The sequence below is a fragment of the Arachis duranensis genome, chromosome 7, assembly GCF_000817695.3.
Source record: "Arachis duranensis cultivar V14167 chromosome 7, aradu.V14167.gnm2.J7QH, whole genome shotgun sequence".
NCBI classification, from domain to species: Eukaryota; Viridiplantae; Streptophyta; class Magnoliopsida; order Fabales; family Fabaceae; genus Arachis; species Arachis duranensis.
In genome coordinates this window covers 23,207,343-23,227,133 of record NC_029778.3, presented here as the reverse complement: position 1 = coordinate 23,227,133, position 19,791 = coordinate 23,207,343, and the positions used below count along the sequence as shown (strand labels likewise).

The window sequence follows — 19,791 nt, the reverse complement described above, 5'->3', positions numbered from 1 at the left end:
ATGGTGTTGCGTGAATTGGAATATGACATTTATGTGGTGCTTGAAGAACACGATTCAAATTTTTCAAAGTTGAATGAAGAACAGAAGTCAATCTATAATAGGATTATACATTGTGTTACTAACAAGGAACATGGGTTGTTTCTCATTTATGGGTTTGGTGGGATTGGAAAAATTTTTTTGTATAGACTCTTATCTACCAAATTGCGTTCTCAAAGAAAAATTGTTATTAATATTGTTTCAAGTGGAGTTGCTTCATTATTGTTACCTGGTGGTAAGACAGCTCATTCTATGTTTTGTATCCCACTTGAATTGAATGAAGATACTATTTGTAGAATTCCGAAAGATAGTCCTAAGGCTGATTTAATTCGGCTTGCTGAGCTGATTATTTGGGATGAAGCTCCAATGACTAACAAGCTGGCATTTGAAGCTTTAGACAGAAGTTTTCAAGACATAATAACGTCGATTTCGGTGTCTTACAAAGATCTACCTTTTGGAAGAAAAATAATTGTTCTTGGAGATGATTTTCGACAGATTTTGCCTGTTATTCCTAAAGCTTCTTGTGCTGAGATAGTTATGGCATCAATCAATTCTTTGGAAGCACTTTGAAGTGTTGACGTTGATAACAAATATGCGGTTAGAAAGTGCTAGAAATCAATCAAATCTGAAAGAATTGAAAAGTTTTTCTGATTGGATTCTTCAGATTGAAAAAGGGCATATTGAGACAATAATTAACGAAAAGCCTTTTGTTCAAATTTCAAATGAGTTTCTGATTTTTTTTTTCTGATAATCCAGTTGATGATACTATAAATGCAATTTATTCTGACATAGTTAAAAATTTTGATGATACTGATTTTTTCTAAGACAGAGCCATATTAGCTCTAACAGTAGAGATTGTTGAAGAAATCAATGATCACATTGTTTAATTGCTACCTGGGATAGAAAAAGAGTATATAAATGTTGATTCTATATGTGATAGTGATGCTTATTGTGACGTTGATGTTGACTGGATAAATACTAAATTTTTGAATCAAATAAAATGTTCAGGGTTACCAAACCACTCATTGAAATTGAAAAAATGCGTGCCTATTATTTTGTTGAAAAATATTGATCCAGCTGGTGGCTTATGCAATGATACTCGCCTTATTGTTAGAGATCTAGGGACAAATGTGATTGGAGCTGAAATGGTCTCAGGGAGTCACATTGGAGATAAAGTTTTCATTTCTCGGATGAATTTAATTCCGAGTGATGCTGGGATACCTTTCAAATTTCAACGGAAACAATTTTCTATAAACTTGTGTTTTGCAATGACTATCAATAAAAGTCAAGGTCAAACTTTATCCAGTGTTAGACTGTTCTTGCATCGACCGAAATTTTTTCATGGTCAACTCTATATCGCTATTTCTCGAGTGAAGAGTAAAGATGGTTTAAGAATTTTGGTATCTGGCGAGGAAAATAATGATTCTACTTTAACTCAAAATATCGTATTTAAAGAAGTATTTGATAATATTTTATAATTTATTTTGTTTTGTTTTTATATTAATGTTATTTTATGTGGTGGTTATTTTTTGTAATGATACTGCTCTATTATATTAAATATAAAGATAAATTAAAATATTAACCTATTTTATAAGATTCAGTTTATTCAAATACGTTTTAACAAAGTATTTTTTTTATTTACTAAATTGTATTTTTACGAAAATATCTTTAAAATTTTTTTTAATTGGTAAAATATTTAATATACTCATCCATAATTTTTTATTTATTAAATTCTAATTTTACCAAAAATTTTTTAATAATTATTTTTATATTTTACTATTAATTTCATAATATCAATGCACATTTTTTTAACATTAAATAAACAAATTCTTACCAATATGTATAACAATTAATATTAATAATTAATAAATTAATAAATAATTAACAAAAAAAATTTCTTCAAATTAATAATTTACTAATCCTGAAATTCTAAGCCTACTCTAACCTCAACATCAGAGAAAAAAGAGCAGCCACCCTCCACCAATTATTATTACCTTTTAATTTTGATTCTCTATCTATTTTATTTTTCATTTATATTTTTATGGAAAATTGCTAAAAGAGAATTGAAAAATATTTTAAAATATTATAGTATAATATATTCACAATAAAAAAAGATAATTATAAACAATAGTAAATTAATAGATTACATGTTCACATATAATTTTTTTCACACTTTTTAAATTTTGACCAAATTAAAAAAGTTAAATGATCTTTGAATTTATAAAAAAAATTCATAGGATGCATATTACTAAACTTACACTTTACTATTTTTCATCCTTTTGTTTTAATTTTTTATCTTTTCTCTTCTTTTTTTTCTTTTTTCTTTTAATTTCTTACTTTTTTTTATTCTATCTCTATTTTATTTAACATATCTTTCACTCATTATTTTTTTAATATGTATGCATTTTCTTATATTTATTTTTTTATTTATAAATGTATAAAATAACATGCGCGTTCTATTTTAACTAATTATATTTATTCATTTTAATTAAAATATCAAATTATTTATTTTTCATATCATGTACAAGACCGTGCGCGGGGCATCACTAGTATTACAAATTGGGGGAAAGGTATATTTTTGCGAAGTAATATAACATTATTATGAGTTAACAACTATTTGTTTCAGTAATTAATTTGTTATGAGTAAAGCTAGGGAACCAAAAGCATATCAGCCAAAACCCAGCCAAATATCTTTGGATGAATTCAAAATTTTTACGAGTTAATATATATGGATGTTTTTTCTACTAAGTATTAGAATGTTTCTTTTTCATATTAAATGGATGTTTTTTTATATATTTTTCGAATTTGTGATTGTTAGAAATTGATAGATTAATGTGAGAAAAAAGAGAAAAGTTTTTATAAGTTTTAGTTAGCTTTATTTAATCAATTTAAAATTTTTTAAATTTTAAATTTAAAAAATTTAAAATTAATTAATTATTGATATAAATTAAAATAATTTTGTTTAGTTTTTGGCTGATAAATTTTGGGTTCCTTATACTTTTCCATTTGTTATTATCCAATATAATAAATTTACGTGCACTGTCCTCCGAAGACAGAGATTTACAACATGCAATGCAAGCCATCAATTTCCACCATTTTCGATCTCTCTTCCCAATCAAACAAGGAAAAAATGTTCAATTCGTTCCTTCTCTCTTTCTCTGCCTCTTCTTCCAATTGCACCTTCTCTGACCTTTCTCTTCCCTCAACAAAGAAAAAATTCCAGCTTTTTCTTGTTGTTCGGGGGAGTTTTCCCCTCGTTCAATGCAATGTAATAAACTTTATTCTTAAACCCTTTGGGGATCGTTCTCGGTTTCCATTGTTTTGATTTCACAATGCAGAAAGGTGCAGGGGGATTGATCATCATCATAGCGCTTCTTACGGTGGTTGGTGTGGGTCGGTGTCAGAGTAGTGGTAGTGATGCAGATGTGATTCGGATTCTGAAAAGCAGCATCAATGCTCCAATGAGCTTTCAATGGACGGACCCTGACGTATGCAAATGGAGGCGCATTCAATGTGATTCGGCGAAACGCGTCACTGCCATACAAATTGGAAACCAGAATCTTCAAGGCACTCTCCCCAAGGAGCTTGAGAAGCTGTCAGCATTGCAAAACTTGGAGTGCCAAGGTAACAGTCTCACAGGATCGTTCCCTTATCTTCCCAAATCGGTGCAAAAGTTGATCATTCATGACAACAAATTCAACAGCATACCCAATGACATCTTCAAAGGGCTGGGTAGTTTGCAAGAAGTGAACATGGACGACATCCCTTTCCCTCCATGGCAGATTCCTCAAAGCCTTGCTGACTGTGTTGCACTCCGAACTTTCACTGCTCAGAGAGTTGGCTTTGTTGGCACAATCCCTGACTTGTTTGGCAAGAATGGTCATTTCCCAGGTTTGATTTTCTTGGGGCTTTCTGGTAATTCTCTTGAAGGTCCTTTGCCTCCAAGCCTTGCTACTAGTTCAATTGAGACCGTTTTGGTCAACGGTAACTCTAGGCTCAACGGTACCATTTCTGTGTTGAAAACCATGACATCCCTTAAGCAATTCTGGGCTCATGGTAATGCATTTACCGGTCCTATACCAGACATGTCTAACCATAATCATCTCTATGATATAAACTTAAGGGACAACCAGTTGACTGGTGTTATTCCACTCTCACTTACCACTCTTCCAAGTTTGAAAGTTGTGAATTTAACTAACAATCTCTTTCAAGGGTCCCCTCCCAAGTTCAAAGATGGTGTTGGAGTTGACAATTACTTGGATAAAGGGAGAAATCAATACTGCACACCCATTCCTGGGGAACCATGCAGTAGCGTTGTCAATGCTTTACTATCTGCTATTGAGCCCTTGGGTTATCCTCTAATTTTTGCTAAGACTTGGTGGGGTAATGATCCATGTGGTAATAAATGGCTTGGGATAATTTGCTCAGGTGGGAACATTTCAGTTGTTAACTTTCAAGGCATGGGTTTGTCAGGTGCCATTTCTCCTAGTTTTGCTACCCTTACATCTGTCACAAAGTTGGTTCTTTCAAACAATAATCTTACTAGTAAAATACCAACTGAACTTACCACTATGCCTCATTTGCAGGAATTAGATGTTTCCAATAATAATTTATATGGTAATGTACCTAAATTCCGGGATGGTGTAGTTCTTAAATTAGATGGGAATCCTGATATTGGAAAGGATAGACCCAGTTCTTCCAGCTCCTCAGATTCTGAAGATGATGAGAATAATAATAATAATGATAATAATAATAATAAGAACAACACTACTAATTACGTTATTGTAGGAGTTTTGCTGGGGATTTTTATCTTACTTGTTCCAGGGATTTTGATATATATGTTCTTGTGCCGCAAAAAACCTAAGCATGCAAGAAAGTTTCAACATCCAACCGCAATTGTGATACACCCTAATCATTCTGGTGATAGAAATGCCATGTTAAAGATAGCAAGTGCTGGTGTTCATGGTGGAGGAGCAGAAGTATTCAGTCCTTCTAATAATGCTTACCAAGTTGAATCCAGTGGTAATCTTTTGATCTCAATTGACGTTTTGAAAGCAGTGACTAATAATTTTGCTGAAGAAAATGTGCTGGGAAAAGGTGGCTTTGGCACTGTATATAAAGGGAAATTGCATGATGGGACAAGGATTGCAGTTAAAAGGATGCAATCAGGAATAGTGGCAGAGAAGGGAGTGGATGAGTTCATGGCTGAAACGGCAGTGGTCACGATTCGACACAGGAATTTGGTTAATCTCATGGGGTATTGCTTGGATGAAAATGAGAGACTTCTTGTTTATGAATACATGCCTCAAGGTACTCTTAGTAGACATCTATTCCACTGGGAAAATGAAGGGTTAAAACCACTTGAATGGAAGACAAGACTCATTATTGCTTTGGATGTTGCTAGAGGTGTCGAATATCTTCATGGTTTAGCCCAACAAACTTTTATCCATAGGGATCTCAAACCATCTAATATTTTGCTCGGCGATGATATGCGAGCTAAAGTTGCTGACTTTGGATTAGTTCGCCTTGCTCCGCAAGGAAAAGCCTCCTTTCAGACCAGACTTGCCGGAACTTTTGGATATCTAGCACCAGAGTATGCAGGTAGGTACATATTAAATGCTTTTTTTTTTTCTATACTATACTAGCCACCAGATTTAATTTATGACGCATTATATGGTGAAAATTCAAGTGCAGATGTCTTCATGTCAAGTGATAGACAAGAATAGTTAGATGTTTGACTAAATTACCATCTAATAATTTTTAACTATCAACTTAAGACAGCTACATATGTATTTATATGTCTTATTTCACAAATGATGCAGCCACTGGAAGACTTACAACAAAGGTTGATGTGTATAGTTTTGGGGTAATTCTGATGGAGCTCATAACTGGAAGGAAAGCACTTGATGAAAGTAGACCAGAAGAGAATTTCCACCTAGTTTCATGGTTTCGTCGAATGCTACTTGACAAAGATTCATTTCGAACCATCATCGACTCGACAATTGAAGCTGATGAGGAAACCTTGAGTAGCATCAATACAGTTGCAGAATTAGCAGGCCATTGCTGTGCAAGGGAGCCACACCAAAGGCCTGACATGAGCCATGTGGTGAATGTGCTTTCGCCTCTTATTGAGGTGTGGAAGCCTACGGAACCAGATGTTGATGAAATATATGGAATAAACTTTAACATGACATTGCCAGAAGCACTTCAAAGGTGGAAGCAATTTGAAGGAAATAGCACTCTTGATTTTTCTTCAAATAGTTCTCCTCCACATTCTGGAATTGCACCTTTATACAGATCTTCAGATGGACGTCCAAGTTAGAAAACGTTTGACATTGATGGCCTTAAACTTCACTATTGTATTTAATATTTTTTTCCTTTTTTATTTTTTGTTATTGTTTAATGATTGAGTGCAATATATGTATAGTTGACCATCTATGACACCCTCCATCCCTTTGCAGAACATCTTCACCCTAATGCCTCCATTCTAAAGGAAAAAATAAGAAAAGAAAGAAGAAAAAGATAACAATTTTTTTATTTTTATTTTTTTAACAATGGGATGCAAAAGGATAGAGGTGTTGAGAATAGTTTCTGTTTACTGTTTCTTTTTTTGGTATACGTTATCTCGATGGAATTAGAAGCATTGTTCTATCACAAATAAAATAATAATAAAAAAAGAGGTTTTGGATGAAATTAATTTTGTTTCGTGAAGGAACAACGCAACATTTCATGATAAACATACATGCATATATATTGTTTTGGTTTGTTTCTAATACTGCAGGCAGCTATGATGCACGGATACGGACACAAGACCGATACGAACACATAAATTTTAAAATCTTATAAGATACGGAAACACAATATATATAAAAAATAAAGTATTTTTTAGATACATTACAATGAATTTTTAATATTTTATTAATATTAAAATATAAAATAATTTTTTTAATCGACTTTAATGTCTTCTTTTAACTATATAAAAGTATTTAAAATATTTTTATTTCTAAAATTATTCTAAGAATACATGTTAAGAATAAGACTGGATACGCTAACATGTGATAACATTTAGGTGTGTCTATGTGTGTTCGGAAAAGAATTTTTTATTTTTTATTAAGACACGGTTGGATATGGCAGACACGCGTATCAGACGAGTGTCGCGTCCGAAATGTGTCCAACACGTAGACACAACAATTCCGTACTTCATAAACAGGCAGAAAAAAAGACAAAAACAATATTTTAACAATGCTATTTGCGCACCTATAATATTGAATCATATATAAATTACCAAATAAATATATTGTACAATATTTTTTATAAATTTACTTTCAAATTTAATATTAATTTACATATTATCTAATTTATTTTTAAAAAATATAACATTTTAAATATATATTATATAATATAATCAGTTTACTCTATGTTTATCGTACAGATCTTAATCTAGTAGATATATAACTTAAAATTTAAAGATGTATTTTGTATTTTAATTATATTTTATCTTAATATCTGATTTTAATATATACTTAATATGTTAATTGTGTTTAGATATATTTTTCCGGGTTTCTATTATACTATTTCCTACTGTAACATTTTACTTTCTATTTATGTTAACACTAGTGTATTTAACTATTTATATGTGTGAGGTTAGATAGTCACAAAATATATATATGTGTGTGTGAGAGGTTGGTTAATATAGTAAATCTTTTATATTCCAAGTAAGAAAATTTCGATTTAAGTCTTAAAAAATACAATATTTTTAAAAAAATTATATATAATAAAAAGTATCTAGAATAGTCCGTGCATTCGCACGGCAATATATGTTATTGTTTAGATTTGAAAAAGATAAGATTAATTTAAAAAAATATGAATTGTATTAAATAATATCAAGTAAAAATTGTATATATCTTGAAATTTGATGTTTAACAAAGGAATATGATTAAAAAAAGGACAAAAAAATATAATGATATAAAAATTATCGTTGTAGCAATAGAAAAAACTCAAACATATAACAGTATAATATCTGTTATCTAACAACTATAAGTTATACTCGATGTGTATAATTTAAATTTAAGACACTACTAATCTAAGATGACTACCAATTTTTATTTTAACAAAAAAAAAAACAAATACCTTATTAAAAATAAATATCAACATTCTCTAAAAAAATGAATTTTTTTAAACACCTTACTATTTTAAATTTTTTATTTATTCTTATTTATTTTAATTTATGTACTCTATATTTTATATTCTCAATGAATTAAAACAATTTAAAAAAAATAACCAACACAAAACAAAAGCTCAAAAGTCAAAATACAAAATTCTTCAAAAACCATAACAAAAATAGCAAAACTTCAATTGTCTGACGTTACATAAAATTCAATCCCTAAACCTAAACATTATCCAAACACATAGTAACTTTTAACCTGGATCTATCGACAAAATTATAAAAACTTATAGAAATATGGACACCATTTTCATCATCAATCTAAAAAAAATTCACAATTCTAATAGAACTCCATATGGCATTTAGCTCATAGAGTTTTCCAGCTTAATAGATATCAATTTATCTAAATAAACAATTATTTTGAATTAGATAATATACAATAGTTAATCAACTACATATCAACTTTATCAAAGTTAGTCAATCTATCATCAAAATTAAAGCCTAATTGATGAAGTCCACTCCTAAATACTCTGGTCATCATTGCAAGATCTACAATTACAATTACATCATTGAACAAAACATCACTAATTGATCATTGTAAAAATATTGAGCAATAAAAATAATACTATACAAAAGAAGTCAGAAGCAGGATGAATTTGGTAATAATCATTATGTAACTAATGGCATACTATAATTAACAAATCATAAAGTAGGATTTATATTTTATTCACCAAACTGAAAAACAAATCAAATTACAAAACAAAACTATGATAAGAGTAGGTGGAAATCACATCTCTCTACGAACAATAGTAATGCAATTTCATTCAAGGTGTAGAACCAAACCAAAAGATTGAAGATCATTGGAATTTAAATGTAAATCAGGAAATATGACCTCTTGTAATATATTTACAAATCAATTTAAAATTAAAATAGAATAAAAAATAATAATCTTAAAAACATAATTACTTTCCATTATTCAAGATCTAGAGAATACTATAAGAAAATACAAATTTTAAAGAAATAAAAACAGAATATAACAATAAAATAGTAACAATAGTAATAACAATAATAATTTTAATGTCATCACCATCAAACTGCTTGCATAAAATATAAAATATGTTATTAAATGGTATTGCTTGATCTAACTCATACCAAATAGGAAAGGCGATATCATCATCAAGAGTGGGTATATGCATACAGACCATACTTTTTCATCATGGCTTAACAAAGTGAAAAAAGAAAATACAAAAATAGTTACCCTATTCTATATCTAAGCAAAGAAATAAAATAAATTCCATTTCAGAAAAAAATGGATATCCATAAACCAAGAACTGGACATTTTAATTTTTATTTCGTGAGCAAATTAATCAATCTTTAAATATTAAAATGATAGCTTGTTCCACAAGTCGACCAAAAATAAATAAATATTCCACACCCCATCACAAGAAACAATGATCTTAAATTCTAACACAATTCCTAAATAAAAAATGTAAAATTTTTGAGTCCCTTAAACTTATTAAAATATACAAATTATCCAATATATGTGCATTACACCTCTTTAAACTTTTAATTATGTGCAAATTGCTCTTTTGAGCTTCCCTAAGTTTGCAACTATTATACCCTAAACATGTGTTACTTTTATAACTAATCAATAGAATAATTACCATCAGGCCTAATTTACACACCTTAAAATGTTTAAGGGTTCAATTTATACACTTTTAATTAGAGACCTAACACGTCCTTGAAGTAAAGTACAAAGAGGTGAAGTACAATTAACTTGGCATTAGCATTCCTTGATTAAATGTAGGAAAAGTAAAGTAGAGGCAAGGAAATATGACAAAACAAAAAAAGAATCCGTATAATTAGTCAAAGAACACACCTCATGCTAATAGCTGAAGTAATAATGTAGGCAATTTCAAAATCATATAAGTTCCTAATCACAAAAATACCACAGAGCCTTTCATTTTCAACTCACAGAATAATCATCATTTTGTGGCAATTTTATATTATATAGTTAAGAGGTTGTTCTAAATGATCTGTGATATTTTATCAAACATGATGCGCGCATTCAATAGTTCAAAAGTTTACACTTAATATATTGAGACCCAATATTCTTATTCTTCAGTTTAATCATATTGATTAAAAAGATAAAAAATAGAAGAAAATTTTTCTAATTTAATAGGAATACATAATCTATCATAGTTCCATCACTATTAATATCACCATGGTTCTTCTATCATTGCTATCATCACCGTTCACCAATTTTACCATGATGTCTTTTACCTCCACCTTTCTTTAATCATGTAATCTCAATTTTAAAATTTAAATCTATATTATAAGAGCAATGATATTTATCATTATTAGATTAACAAAGATAAATTTCAATTATATTAAGGATATAAGGTTTTATATTCTAAATCAATTATGAAAATATGAATGTACACTGTACACATATAAGATAAGTCATACGAAAAAATAATAAGAATTACCATAATCATTAATTTGAACATAGTACCATGCAAATAAGAGTAGAATTATTACTGTTATCATACAAATTTAAGTACTCATTAAACGGAGACAGAAATACTAAAGAATGTAAAAGTGAAAAAATTTAGAAACAAACATGAGTATAGAACTATAATAAGAAGTTATAAGTGAAAAATGTAGAGTGAAAAATGTAGAGTGTATAAATTTTATTTGAAGTATATTATTAAAAGTTCCTTACTATTAGTTTAGTATGAAAATGTATTTAGTTGTATAAAATGTTGATATTCTTATCATTATTAATCATAATAATTAAAAGAGTTAAGTACGATTTTGGGTCCAAAGTCATAGGACGAATTTTTTTTATTCTTAATCTTTTTTTGCATACAAAATGATCTTTAAGATTTAACTTGATTTTAAAATCGTCTCTAAAATTTAACTTGGTTTTAAATTTTTGGCGACGAAAGCAGCGACAGTGCTTCTTCTTCTTCTTCCCTTCCTATTTTTCTTCTTCCCTTTCTCCTTCACAGGAGTAGAAATACTCTCCTTCTCTTATTTTTATTTTTTTATTTTATAAATTTTTTGTTATGGGTAATTTGGTTCAAAATTTTAAGATTTAAGTAAAAAAGATAATTTTAAAACTTGGTTTTAAACCTTAGAGACGATTTTGTATACAAAAAAAAGTTAGAGACGAAAAATTTTTTTGGCCTATACCTTAGAGACCAAAATCGTACTTAACCCTAATTTTTTCTTGAGCATGAAAAAATTTTAAAATTTTGGACCAACTGTACTTACTATAAAGTAAATCAAGAAGCAAAAATTACACTTTTCAATTTTTATGTTGTAATGACGGTGGTATTTTTCATCGATATTAAAACTTGGTGTGTTATCCTTGTGTGTGGAAGAGGACAGAGAACAAATTGAAAGGTCAAATTTAACTTACTAAAAATCGGAGGGTTAGTAGTCCGAGCAAATCAAACCTTTATATTTGCGTTTGGTAGAAAAATGTGTGCATCAATCGAACGGCCATCTTTAAAATGATGGAGATTAGACGAATAGAATCATCTCTACAAATATGAGCTTTAAATTTGTCACCTTGACTAATTGGATGCACATGGTTGAATATAATAAAATCGGATAGTGAGGAGGTGTTCCGCAAATCTGAGTCTCAGATTTGCACACCGTTGTACAGGTGTCGACAAGGCTCCTTTCTTTCTTCTCTCTTGCGCTGATCCCTCTCATAATTTCCTTCACTCTCAATATTTCAACACTTTTTAAACTACCTTCATACTCTAAGTACTACCAGAAATCAAATTTTTGAATTTAGCCAAATTACATAATGTCTAAGAAGAAAAAAGTTAAAGAAATTGATTGTCTTAAATTTCATATTGTTAATTATCTTAGTCAACCTAATTATGTAAGTAATTTTTTAAATTTTTTTAAGCATAAATATAAAATAATATTTATGATTTAATGTTATTTATAGTAATTAAATGGTAGTATTAGAATATATTATATTGTGTGTAGACAAATATTAGTTATATAACTAGTTAGTTTATGTTAGTGATAACAATTAGTATCTTAATAAAAATTAGATTTATTTTATAGCTTTATTAATTGTATTTGTTAGAATAGGATAAAAATTAGAATTTAGTTTGTTGGTTAATTTTACTAATAATATTTGATATTGGGATCTTTGGTAATTTTGAACTGGAAAAGCTTCTCTAGTCAAAACTATTTTGATCTTTCATTATTGCAAGCTCTCGGGGACATTTGATTACTTCCTGTCCTACTCACTGATGATTGGATTTTTGACGGTTTAGAATTTCACTAATGAAATCTCGTTGTAAAGTATAGTCTCCAAACCAACAATAATCTTTTCATACAAAAATTTTTTTTGTCACTAGTACAAACTCCTAAAATCTATAAACCGAAGTATTTAAACCTCGGGTCATCTCTCAAAGGACTTGAAGGGTAGTATTCTTGTTATTGGTTATGGACTTGTATATTTTGGAGTTTTGAATAAGAAACATGACAAGTAAATGGTAATGAAATTCTAATAACAAAATGGTCTTGGCAAAGGTTGGTTGTCAAGGGTCTCTATCCTTATCACTAACCAAAATTATGATAGTTGCAAGGAACAATCCCACTAAGCCATCCTCTAACAAGTAGCAAGGAAGGTCAAGTGAGTTATATCAATCCAAGTCCATAAATCTTAGCTTTCCATTAATAGAATTAATGAAGGCTAGAGTCAATGGCTATCAACTATCAATCACTTGGACATTAGTAACTCAAGAGTTCCTAAATTACCTTCCCAAGCCAAGAACATAAAATTCTACTCTAACATCCTTCCAAGTATTTCACCAAACACTTGGAAGGTACAAAAGAAAAGCATAGTAAATCACAACAAGAATGAATTCTAACAACAATCAAATGCAAAGAATCAACAACAACAAACAAAGAGAACAAGATCTACATGAATTACCTCAAATTGCACTAAAAGAAAATAGAAGAACATAAAGTAGATCCACAACAAAGTAAAGAATTACAAGGATTAAAGTACAAATTAGAGAGATGAAGAATAGAGGAGTAAGAATTGATAAGGGAATAGTAAATCAAAGTATGGATTAAACCTAGATCTAAGAGGAGAGATTAACCTAAACCTAATCCTAATTCTAGAGAGAAGTGAGAGCTTCTCTCTCTAGAAACTAACTATAAACTAATCCCTATTGTGAATGAATGAACTCAAGATACAAGAATGCCAAAGATGATGCCTTCCCTTTCAATCCTTGGTCCTTTAAAGCACTTTGGCGCCAAAATTGGTTGTAATTAGGCCCACAGCTTCCCAAAAATCGCTGGGCATGTTTTCTATCTAAAAATCACGTCTTCGGCGGACACGCACAGTGCACGTGCGCGTCCATGAGTCAGTTTGCAATCCGCGCGGAGGCGTGCAGTGTGCCCGCGCGCCCATGGCGTTTTCCAATTCTTTGGCTTTTCATGATTTCTCCACTTTGCATGCTTTCCTCTTTACTCCTTTGATCCACTCCTAGCCTTTTCAATCTGAGATCACTAACAAACACATCAAGGCATCTAGTGGAATCAAAAGGAGATTAAAATCATCAAGTTAAAGGCCTAAAAAGCATGTTTTCACACCTAAGCACAAATAAGGAGACAATCACAAAACTATGCTCATTCATTGAATAAATGTGAGGAAAGGTTATCAAAATGCTCTGAATTCAATACAAGATAAACCCAAAAATTGGAGTTTATCACTCGCCCACCATGTCCTGATCACCTCAAGCATGTTTGTCATCCCAACTTCTCTAAGAATGTGTCTGCTACTACTGAATCTACCATTGCTGCTCCTCTCAACCCATCTCCTGTCTCTCTCTCTGATATTGCGTCTTTTCGTAAGCATTTTCTCTCCCTTTCTGGTAATACTCTTGTTACTTTTTCGACTCTTCCAGGTAATTCTACATGGTACTTTGATTTCGGTTGCTTTAATCACATGTCACCTTTGCGTCATCTCTTCTCGTCTTTGTCTACCACTACAAATACACCTTCTGTCAATACTGCTAATGGTTCCCTCTTGCACGCAACACACAAAGATTTTATTTTCCAGTCAACTCTTAATCTTCCTGATACTTATTATATTCCCAAGTTGAACTTTAACCTTATTTCTGTTGGTCAACTTGTTGATCTCAGTTTTGATGTCACTTTTTTCATTTCTGGTTGTTGTGTACAGGATCGTCTGACGGGACAAATCATCGGGATTGGACGTAAGGTTGAAAGGTGGTTCGAACTCGAGAATCTTCATATTCCTCCTATGCTAAATCTCTGTGCTGCTTCTTCTCCATCTACCTTTCACTTATGGCATCAACGTCTTGCCCACAGCTCCTTATGAAAATTACGTCCTCTTATGTCTCAGGGTATTTTGGGTCAGGTTCCTAATAAATCTTTTGATTGCATTTCTTGTCAAACTACCAAATAATCTGCTTTATCTTTTCATAATAATCCCTCTCTTGCTTGCTCTCCTTTTGATCTTATTCACTCTGATGTTTGGGACCCTGCTCCCACCACTTCTATGGGAGAAGCTCGATACTTTGTCATTTTCATTAATGACTATTCACGCTATGCTTGGGTTTATTTGATGGCTAATCGCCATGAGTTACCTCAGATTTATATTAACTTTGCCACTATAATTAAAACTCAGTTTTCCAAGGTCATTAAAGTTTTTTTGACGCGATAATGCTATGGAATACTGTGATTCCAAACTTTTAGTCTTTCTTGCAGAACAGGGTACTTTGTATGAGTTTTCTTACCCTGGTACCTCTCAATAAAATGGCATTGAGCTTAACGCAAACACCGTTACCTTCTTAGCTTTGTTCATGTAATGCTTCTTTCTTCTTCGTGTCTTGAGCGTACTTGGGGTGAAGCTGTTCTTACTGCTGTTCATGTTATCAATAGACTTCCTTCTTCTGTTCTTGGTAATGTTACTCTCTTTGAGCGTCTTTATCATACCTCTCCAGATTACAGTTCTCTTCGAGTTTTCGATTGTGTCTGTTTCGTTTTTCTTCAGCCTCATGAACATAGTGAAATTGAACCTCGAGCTCGCATATGTTGTTTTCTTGGTTATGACACTGAACACAAGCATTATCGTTGTTGGGATCCTCTCTCTAAATGTATTCATATATCTCGTCATGTTGTCTTCTGGAAGCATCACATGTTTTCTCGATTTTCCTCCTTCGAGTCCATTCCTTCGACTCAGTCACCTTTCTTCACTAACCCCAATGTTAACCTTTTTCCTAGTGATGATTCCACAGGTTCTATCTCGGGTCACTCTTTATAGCCTCCTGCTCTTCCGCCTTCTCCATCTCCCGATGATTTTAGATCGGATGCCGATCCTGCTCCTACCGTCATACCTTCTCCTACCACTCGCTCTTCCAAAGTAAGAAATCCACCTCCCCATCTTCTTGATTATCATTGCTTTTCTACTATTCTTCATCAACATGAACCTAAGTCATTCAGAGAAGCCTCCACAAATCCAAATTGGCAGCAAGCAATGTAGGAAGAAATACAGGCATTTGAAAAATCACACACTTGGGATTTGGTTGATCTTCCTTATAATTAGGAAGTTGTGGATAGTATATGGGTATACAAGATCAAGACCCACTCCAATGGCTCTATTGACCATTATAAGGCACGCTCAGTTGCTCAAGGTTGTATGCAAGAGTATGGTATTAACTATGAAGAGACTTTTGCTCCTGTTGCTCGTCTCACATCTGTTTGAGCTCTTCTTGCCATTGCTGTTGCTGCACGAAACTGGCTCCGAACGTTTTGAACAGATAGACCGGCAAGTATACTGGGTCGTCCAAGTAATACCTCAGGTGAGTGAGGGTCGATCCCACAGAGATTGTTGGTTTGAGCAAGCAATGGTTATCTTGAAAATCTTAGTCAGGCGGATAGAAAATATAGTTTGTCACGAAAAACACATAAAATAGATAAATAAATAGAACGTTACTAGATAGGTGTGAAATCAATAGTATGAGAACGGTTGAGGTTTCGGAGATGCTTCTTCCTTCTGGATCAACTTTTCTTACCATCTACTCCAACTTCTGATTGATTCATTTCCATGGCAGGCTGTATATGATTAACGCCAGGTTAGCGGTCATTAATCTCCTCTGCCTCAGATCAAACACCAGGTCAGCGGTCATCCAATCTGAATGGGCGTGAAGCTCAAGCAATCTATTCCCTTGGTGATCCTACTCAAAACACCACAGACAAGGTCGGATCTTCCAGATCAGAGAACGCTGCTCCTTGGGTTCTAGCATATACCACAAAGGCCCTAATTTCCCCGCACCTCGGCTGAACTGATGTCTCGAGAAGTCTCCAACGAAGTCGTTGATTACCTGTCTAAGAGATGTATAATCAAGCTTGTGGTTAAGTGCTATCCCGTCAAGAACTCGCAAGAACTCATGTAGAATGAGGATGATTGTCATGGTCATCCGATTCATAAGGTTGAAGAATGAAGATACATCTTAGAACAGAATCAAGCATAGGTTGAAGTAGAATAGTGATATTATTAATTCATAAGAATCAGCAGAGCTCCTAACCTTAACCTTAGGAGGTTAATGACTCATACTGTACAATAATAGTGTTCGAATAAAAGTGGGGGAGGAAGAAGATCCTAAACAAAGGTGATCTCCTCCTATATATACTAATCTGCTAACTAAGAATTACAGAAATAATATAAACTAGTCTTGTAGAGCAAAAATCCACTTTCCGAACCCACTTGGTGAGTGTTTGGGCTAAGCCAAGGGTGTCTCTACGAGCCAATACCCCTTAGGGGCGTTAAACGCTGGCTAGGGGCTCTATTTTGGATGTTGGACGCCAGCTGCTCCCTTTTGGGTGTCCAACGCCAGGAATAGAGCAGGTGGCTGGCGTTGAACACCAGTTTTGGGCCTTTATTTCCAAAGCAAAGTATGGACTATTATATATTATTGGAAAGCCCTGTATGTTAGCTTTCCACAGCCATTAAGAGCGCGCTATTTGGACTTTTTTAGCTCCAGAAAAGCTCCTTCGAGTAGACGAAGATCAGATCCTAACAGTATCTACAGTCCTTTCTCTGTCTCTAAATCAAACTTTTGCTCAAGCTCCTCAATTTCAGCCAGAATTTACCTGAAATCACCATAAAACACAAACTCAAAGTAAAATCCAAAAATATGAATTTTGCACTAAAACCTATGAAAATATAATAAAACTTAAACAAAACATAATAAAAACTATATGAAAATGATGCCAAAAAGCGTATAAAATATCCGCTCATCAGCTGTGGTTAAAAAATGCTCTTAGTCAGATGGACATAAAAAATGCATTTCTTAATGGAGATTTGAAAAGGAAGGTCTATATGAAACCACCTCCAGGTTATCCTTGTCCTTCTAGCAAAGTCTGTCTCCTTCGCAAGGCACTTTATGGTCTTAAGCAAGCTCCTCGTGAATGATTTGACAAATTCAACACCACTATCTGCAATCTCGGTTTCACTTACAACCCTCATGAGAATGCGCTTTTTATTCCTAAAAGTAAACATGGAGTTGTTCTTCTACTTTTGTATGTTGATGACATGATCATTATTGGCAATAATGTTGATGGTATTGCTGATCTCAAAGCCTCCCTTCACCATACCTTTGAGATGAAAGATCTTGGTTTCCTCAGCTATTTTCTTGGTCTCAAGGTCATATCCACAGATGATGGCGTCTATCTCTCTCAGGCAAACTATGCTTCAGATCTTCTTGCTCGTGCCAGAATTATAGATAGTCACACTGAGTTGACTCCCCTTGAGCCTAATGTTCGATTTACCCCTATAGATGGCACTGTTTTGGATAATCCTACTCTCTATTGACAATTAGTTGGAGGTCTCATCTACTTGACTGCCACTCGACCAGACATCACCTATTCAGTTCATGTGCTTAGCCAATTCTTATCTGCTCCTCGTACTACTCACTATGCGGTAGTTCTTCGCATTCTTCGCTACATCAAAGGCACCCTATTTCATGGCCTTTATTTTCTGTCCATTCATCTTTGTCCCTTCAAGCATACTCCGATGCTGATTGGGCTGGTGATCCCACTGATCGTCATTTTACTACTGGTTACTGTTTGTTTTTTGGCGATGCTCTCATTTCTTGGCGTGCTAAGAAGTAAACGTTCACTGCTCGATCAAGCACAGAAGCTGAGTACCGTGCTCTCGCTGACACAACTGCTGAGGTTGTCTCAATTCGTTGGCTTCTCGAAGATTTGGGTACTCCTCAATCATCCCCTACTAATATTTTTTGTGACAACCACAATGCTATTCATATTGCCCATAATGATGTGTTTCATGAACGCACCAAACACATTGAGATTGATTGTCATTTTATTCATAACGTATCCTTGTTAATGTTGTTCGTCTCATCGCTATTGGAACACTGGACCAGACTGCTGATATCTTCATGAAAACTCATCATCCGACTCGTTTTCGGACTCTGGTGTCCAAACTCAAGATGGTGTCCTTAGCTCCCACTTAAGTTTGAGGGGGGATGTTAGAAAATCATTAGAATCAATTATATCATTTATATTTATATAGCATATTTGTATATTAATTGTAAGATTCTGTACTTTTATTACTTTGATTCTTCTAACGACTATATATACCTCTTATACATTGTACTTTAGACATAACTCTGAATAATACACAATCTTTTCTTCAGTTTAGTCTCTTGTTTCTAACATATAGTATTATAGAAAAAAGATGCTTAAAATTATGTCCTTCTATCCATATTTATATATTGAGTGAATACCCCACCCGGACCCTGACAATTATCTCGAAAGGACAATGAGACCCCCAAGAAAAAAAAAACACCCAATTCGGCTCCTGATATTTTTTTGGGACTGATTAGCCCCTGTGCCAAAAAAATAACATTGACTTTTTTTGGCATAGAGGCTAATCCGTCCCATAAAAATAAAGTTCAGGAGCCGGGTTGGTATTTTTTTTGTCAAAGACTTCGTTGTCTTTTGAGGTAATTGCTAGTGGCAGTTTTGGATTTTTCTCTTATATTTCATTATATATAAGCGGGTTCTACGGTGGCATGGAGATAGGATGGCTTATATTTGACTGTCCAACTGCCATATGACACCTGTAGAGTGGTTAGTGTAGCTAATGAGTGCATGAAACTTAAGTCAAACGTGAAAGTTATTGTAAGTGCAGTAACAATGTGTGGTTTACCGCAGAGACATTTGAGAGATTTTGACATAAAAAAATATGGATTTCATATGGACCAGGGTGTTGGTAGTCCAAAAATGATTGGGTATCCAAAAATGTGGATGGACAAAAGATGAAATTTTTTTGGATTGAAAAATAAAATAACTTTACAACATAATGATATTTGATTTTAAATTATATCTATTTTTTTATAACTATTCACATTATCAATATAAAAAATAATCGTTTTTGCTAATGTAACATTATGTAATTAAATATACGTATAAAACAGCTTTACATCAATAGTATAATTTACACTGTCGTGCAATTACATTTGTCCTTTGGATGACCATTCATAGTTTCATACAACGTC

At 32.6% G+C, this 19,791-nt stretch overlaps 2 protein-coding genes across 2 annotated transcripts; both read left to right on the top strand.

Moving 5' to 3' along the window:
• LOC107458279 (uncharacterized) lies at positions 1–606 on the top strand. Its single transcript, XM_016076486.1, has one exon. The coding sequence runs from the start codon at positions 1–3 to the stop codon at positions 604–606; it is 606 nt and encodes a 201-aa protein (XP_015931972.1).
• A 2,762-nt stretch (positions 607–3,368) lies between these two features.
• On the top strand, positions 3,369–15,974 carry LOC107458280 (receptor protein kinase TMK1-like). The gene is made up of 6 exons (XM_021127656.2): positions 3,369–5,637; positions 5,859–6,353; positions 14,152–14,476; positions 15,264–15,366; positions 15,534–15,632; positions 15,816–15,974. The coding sequence occupies exons 1-6, from the start codon at positions 3,369–3,371 to the stop codon at positions 15,972–15,974; spliced, it is 3,450 nt and encodes a 1,149-aa protein (XP_020983315.2).
• Positions 15,975–19,791: the final 3,817 nt, after the last annotated feature.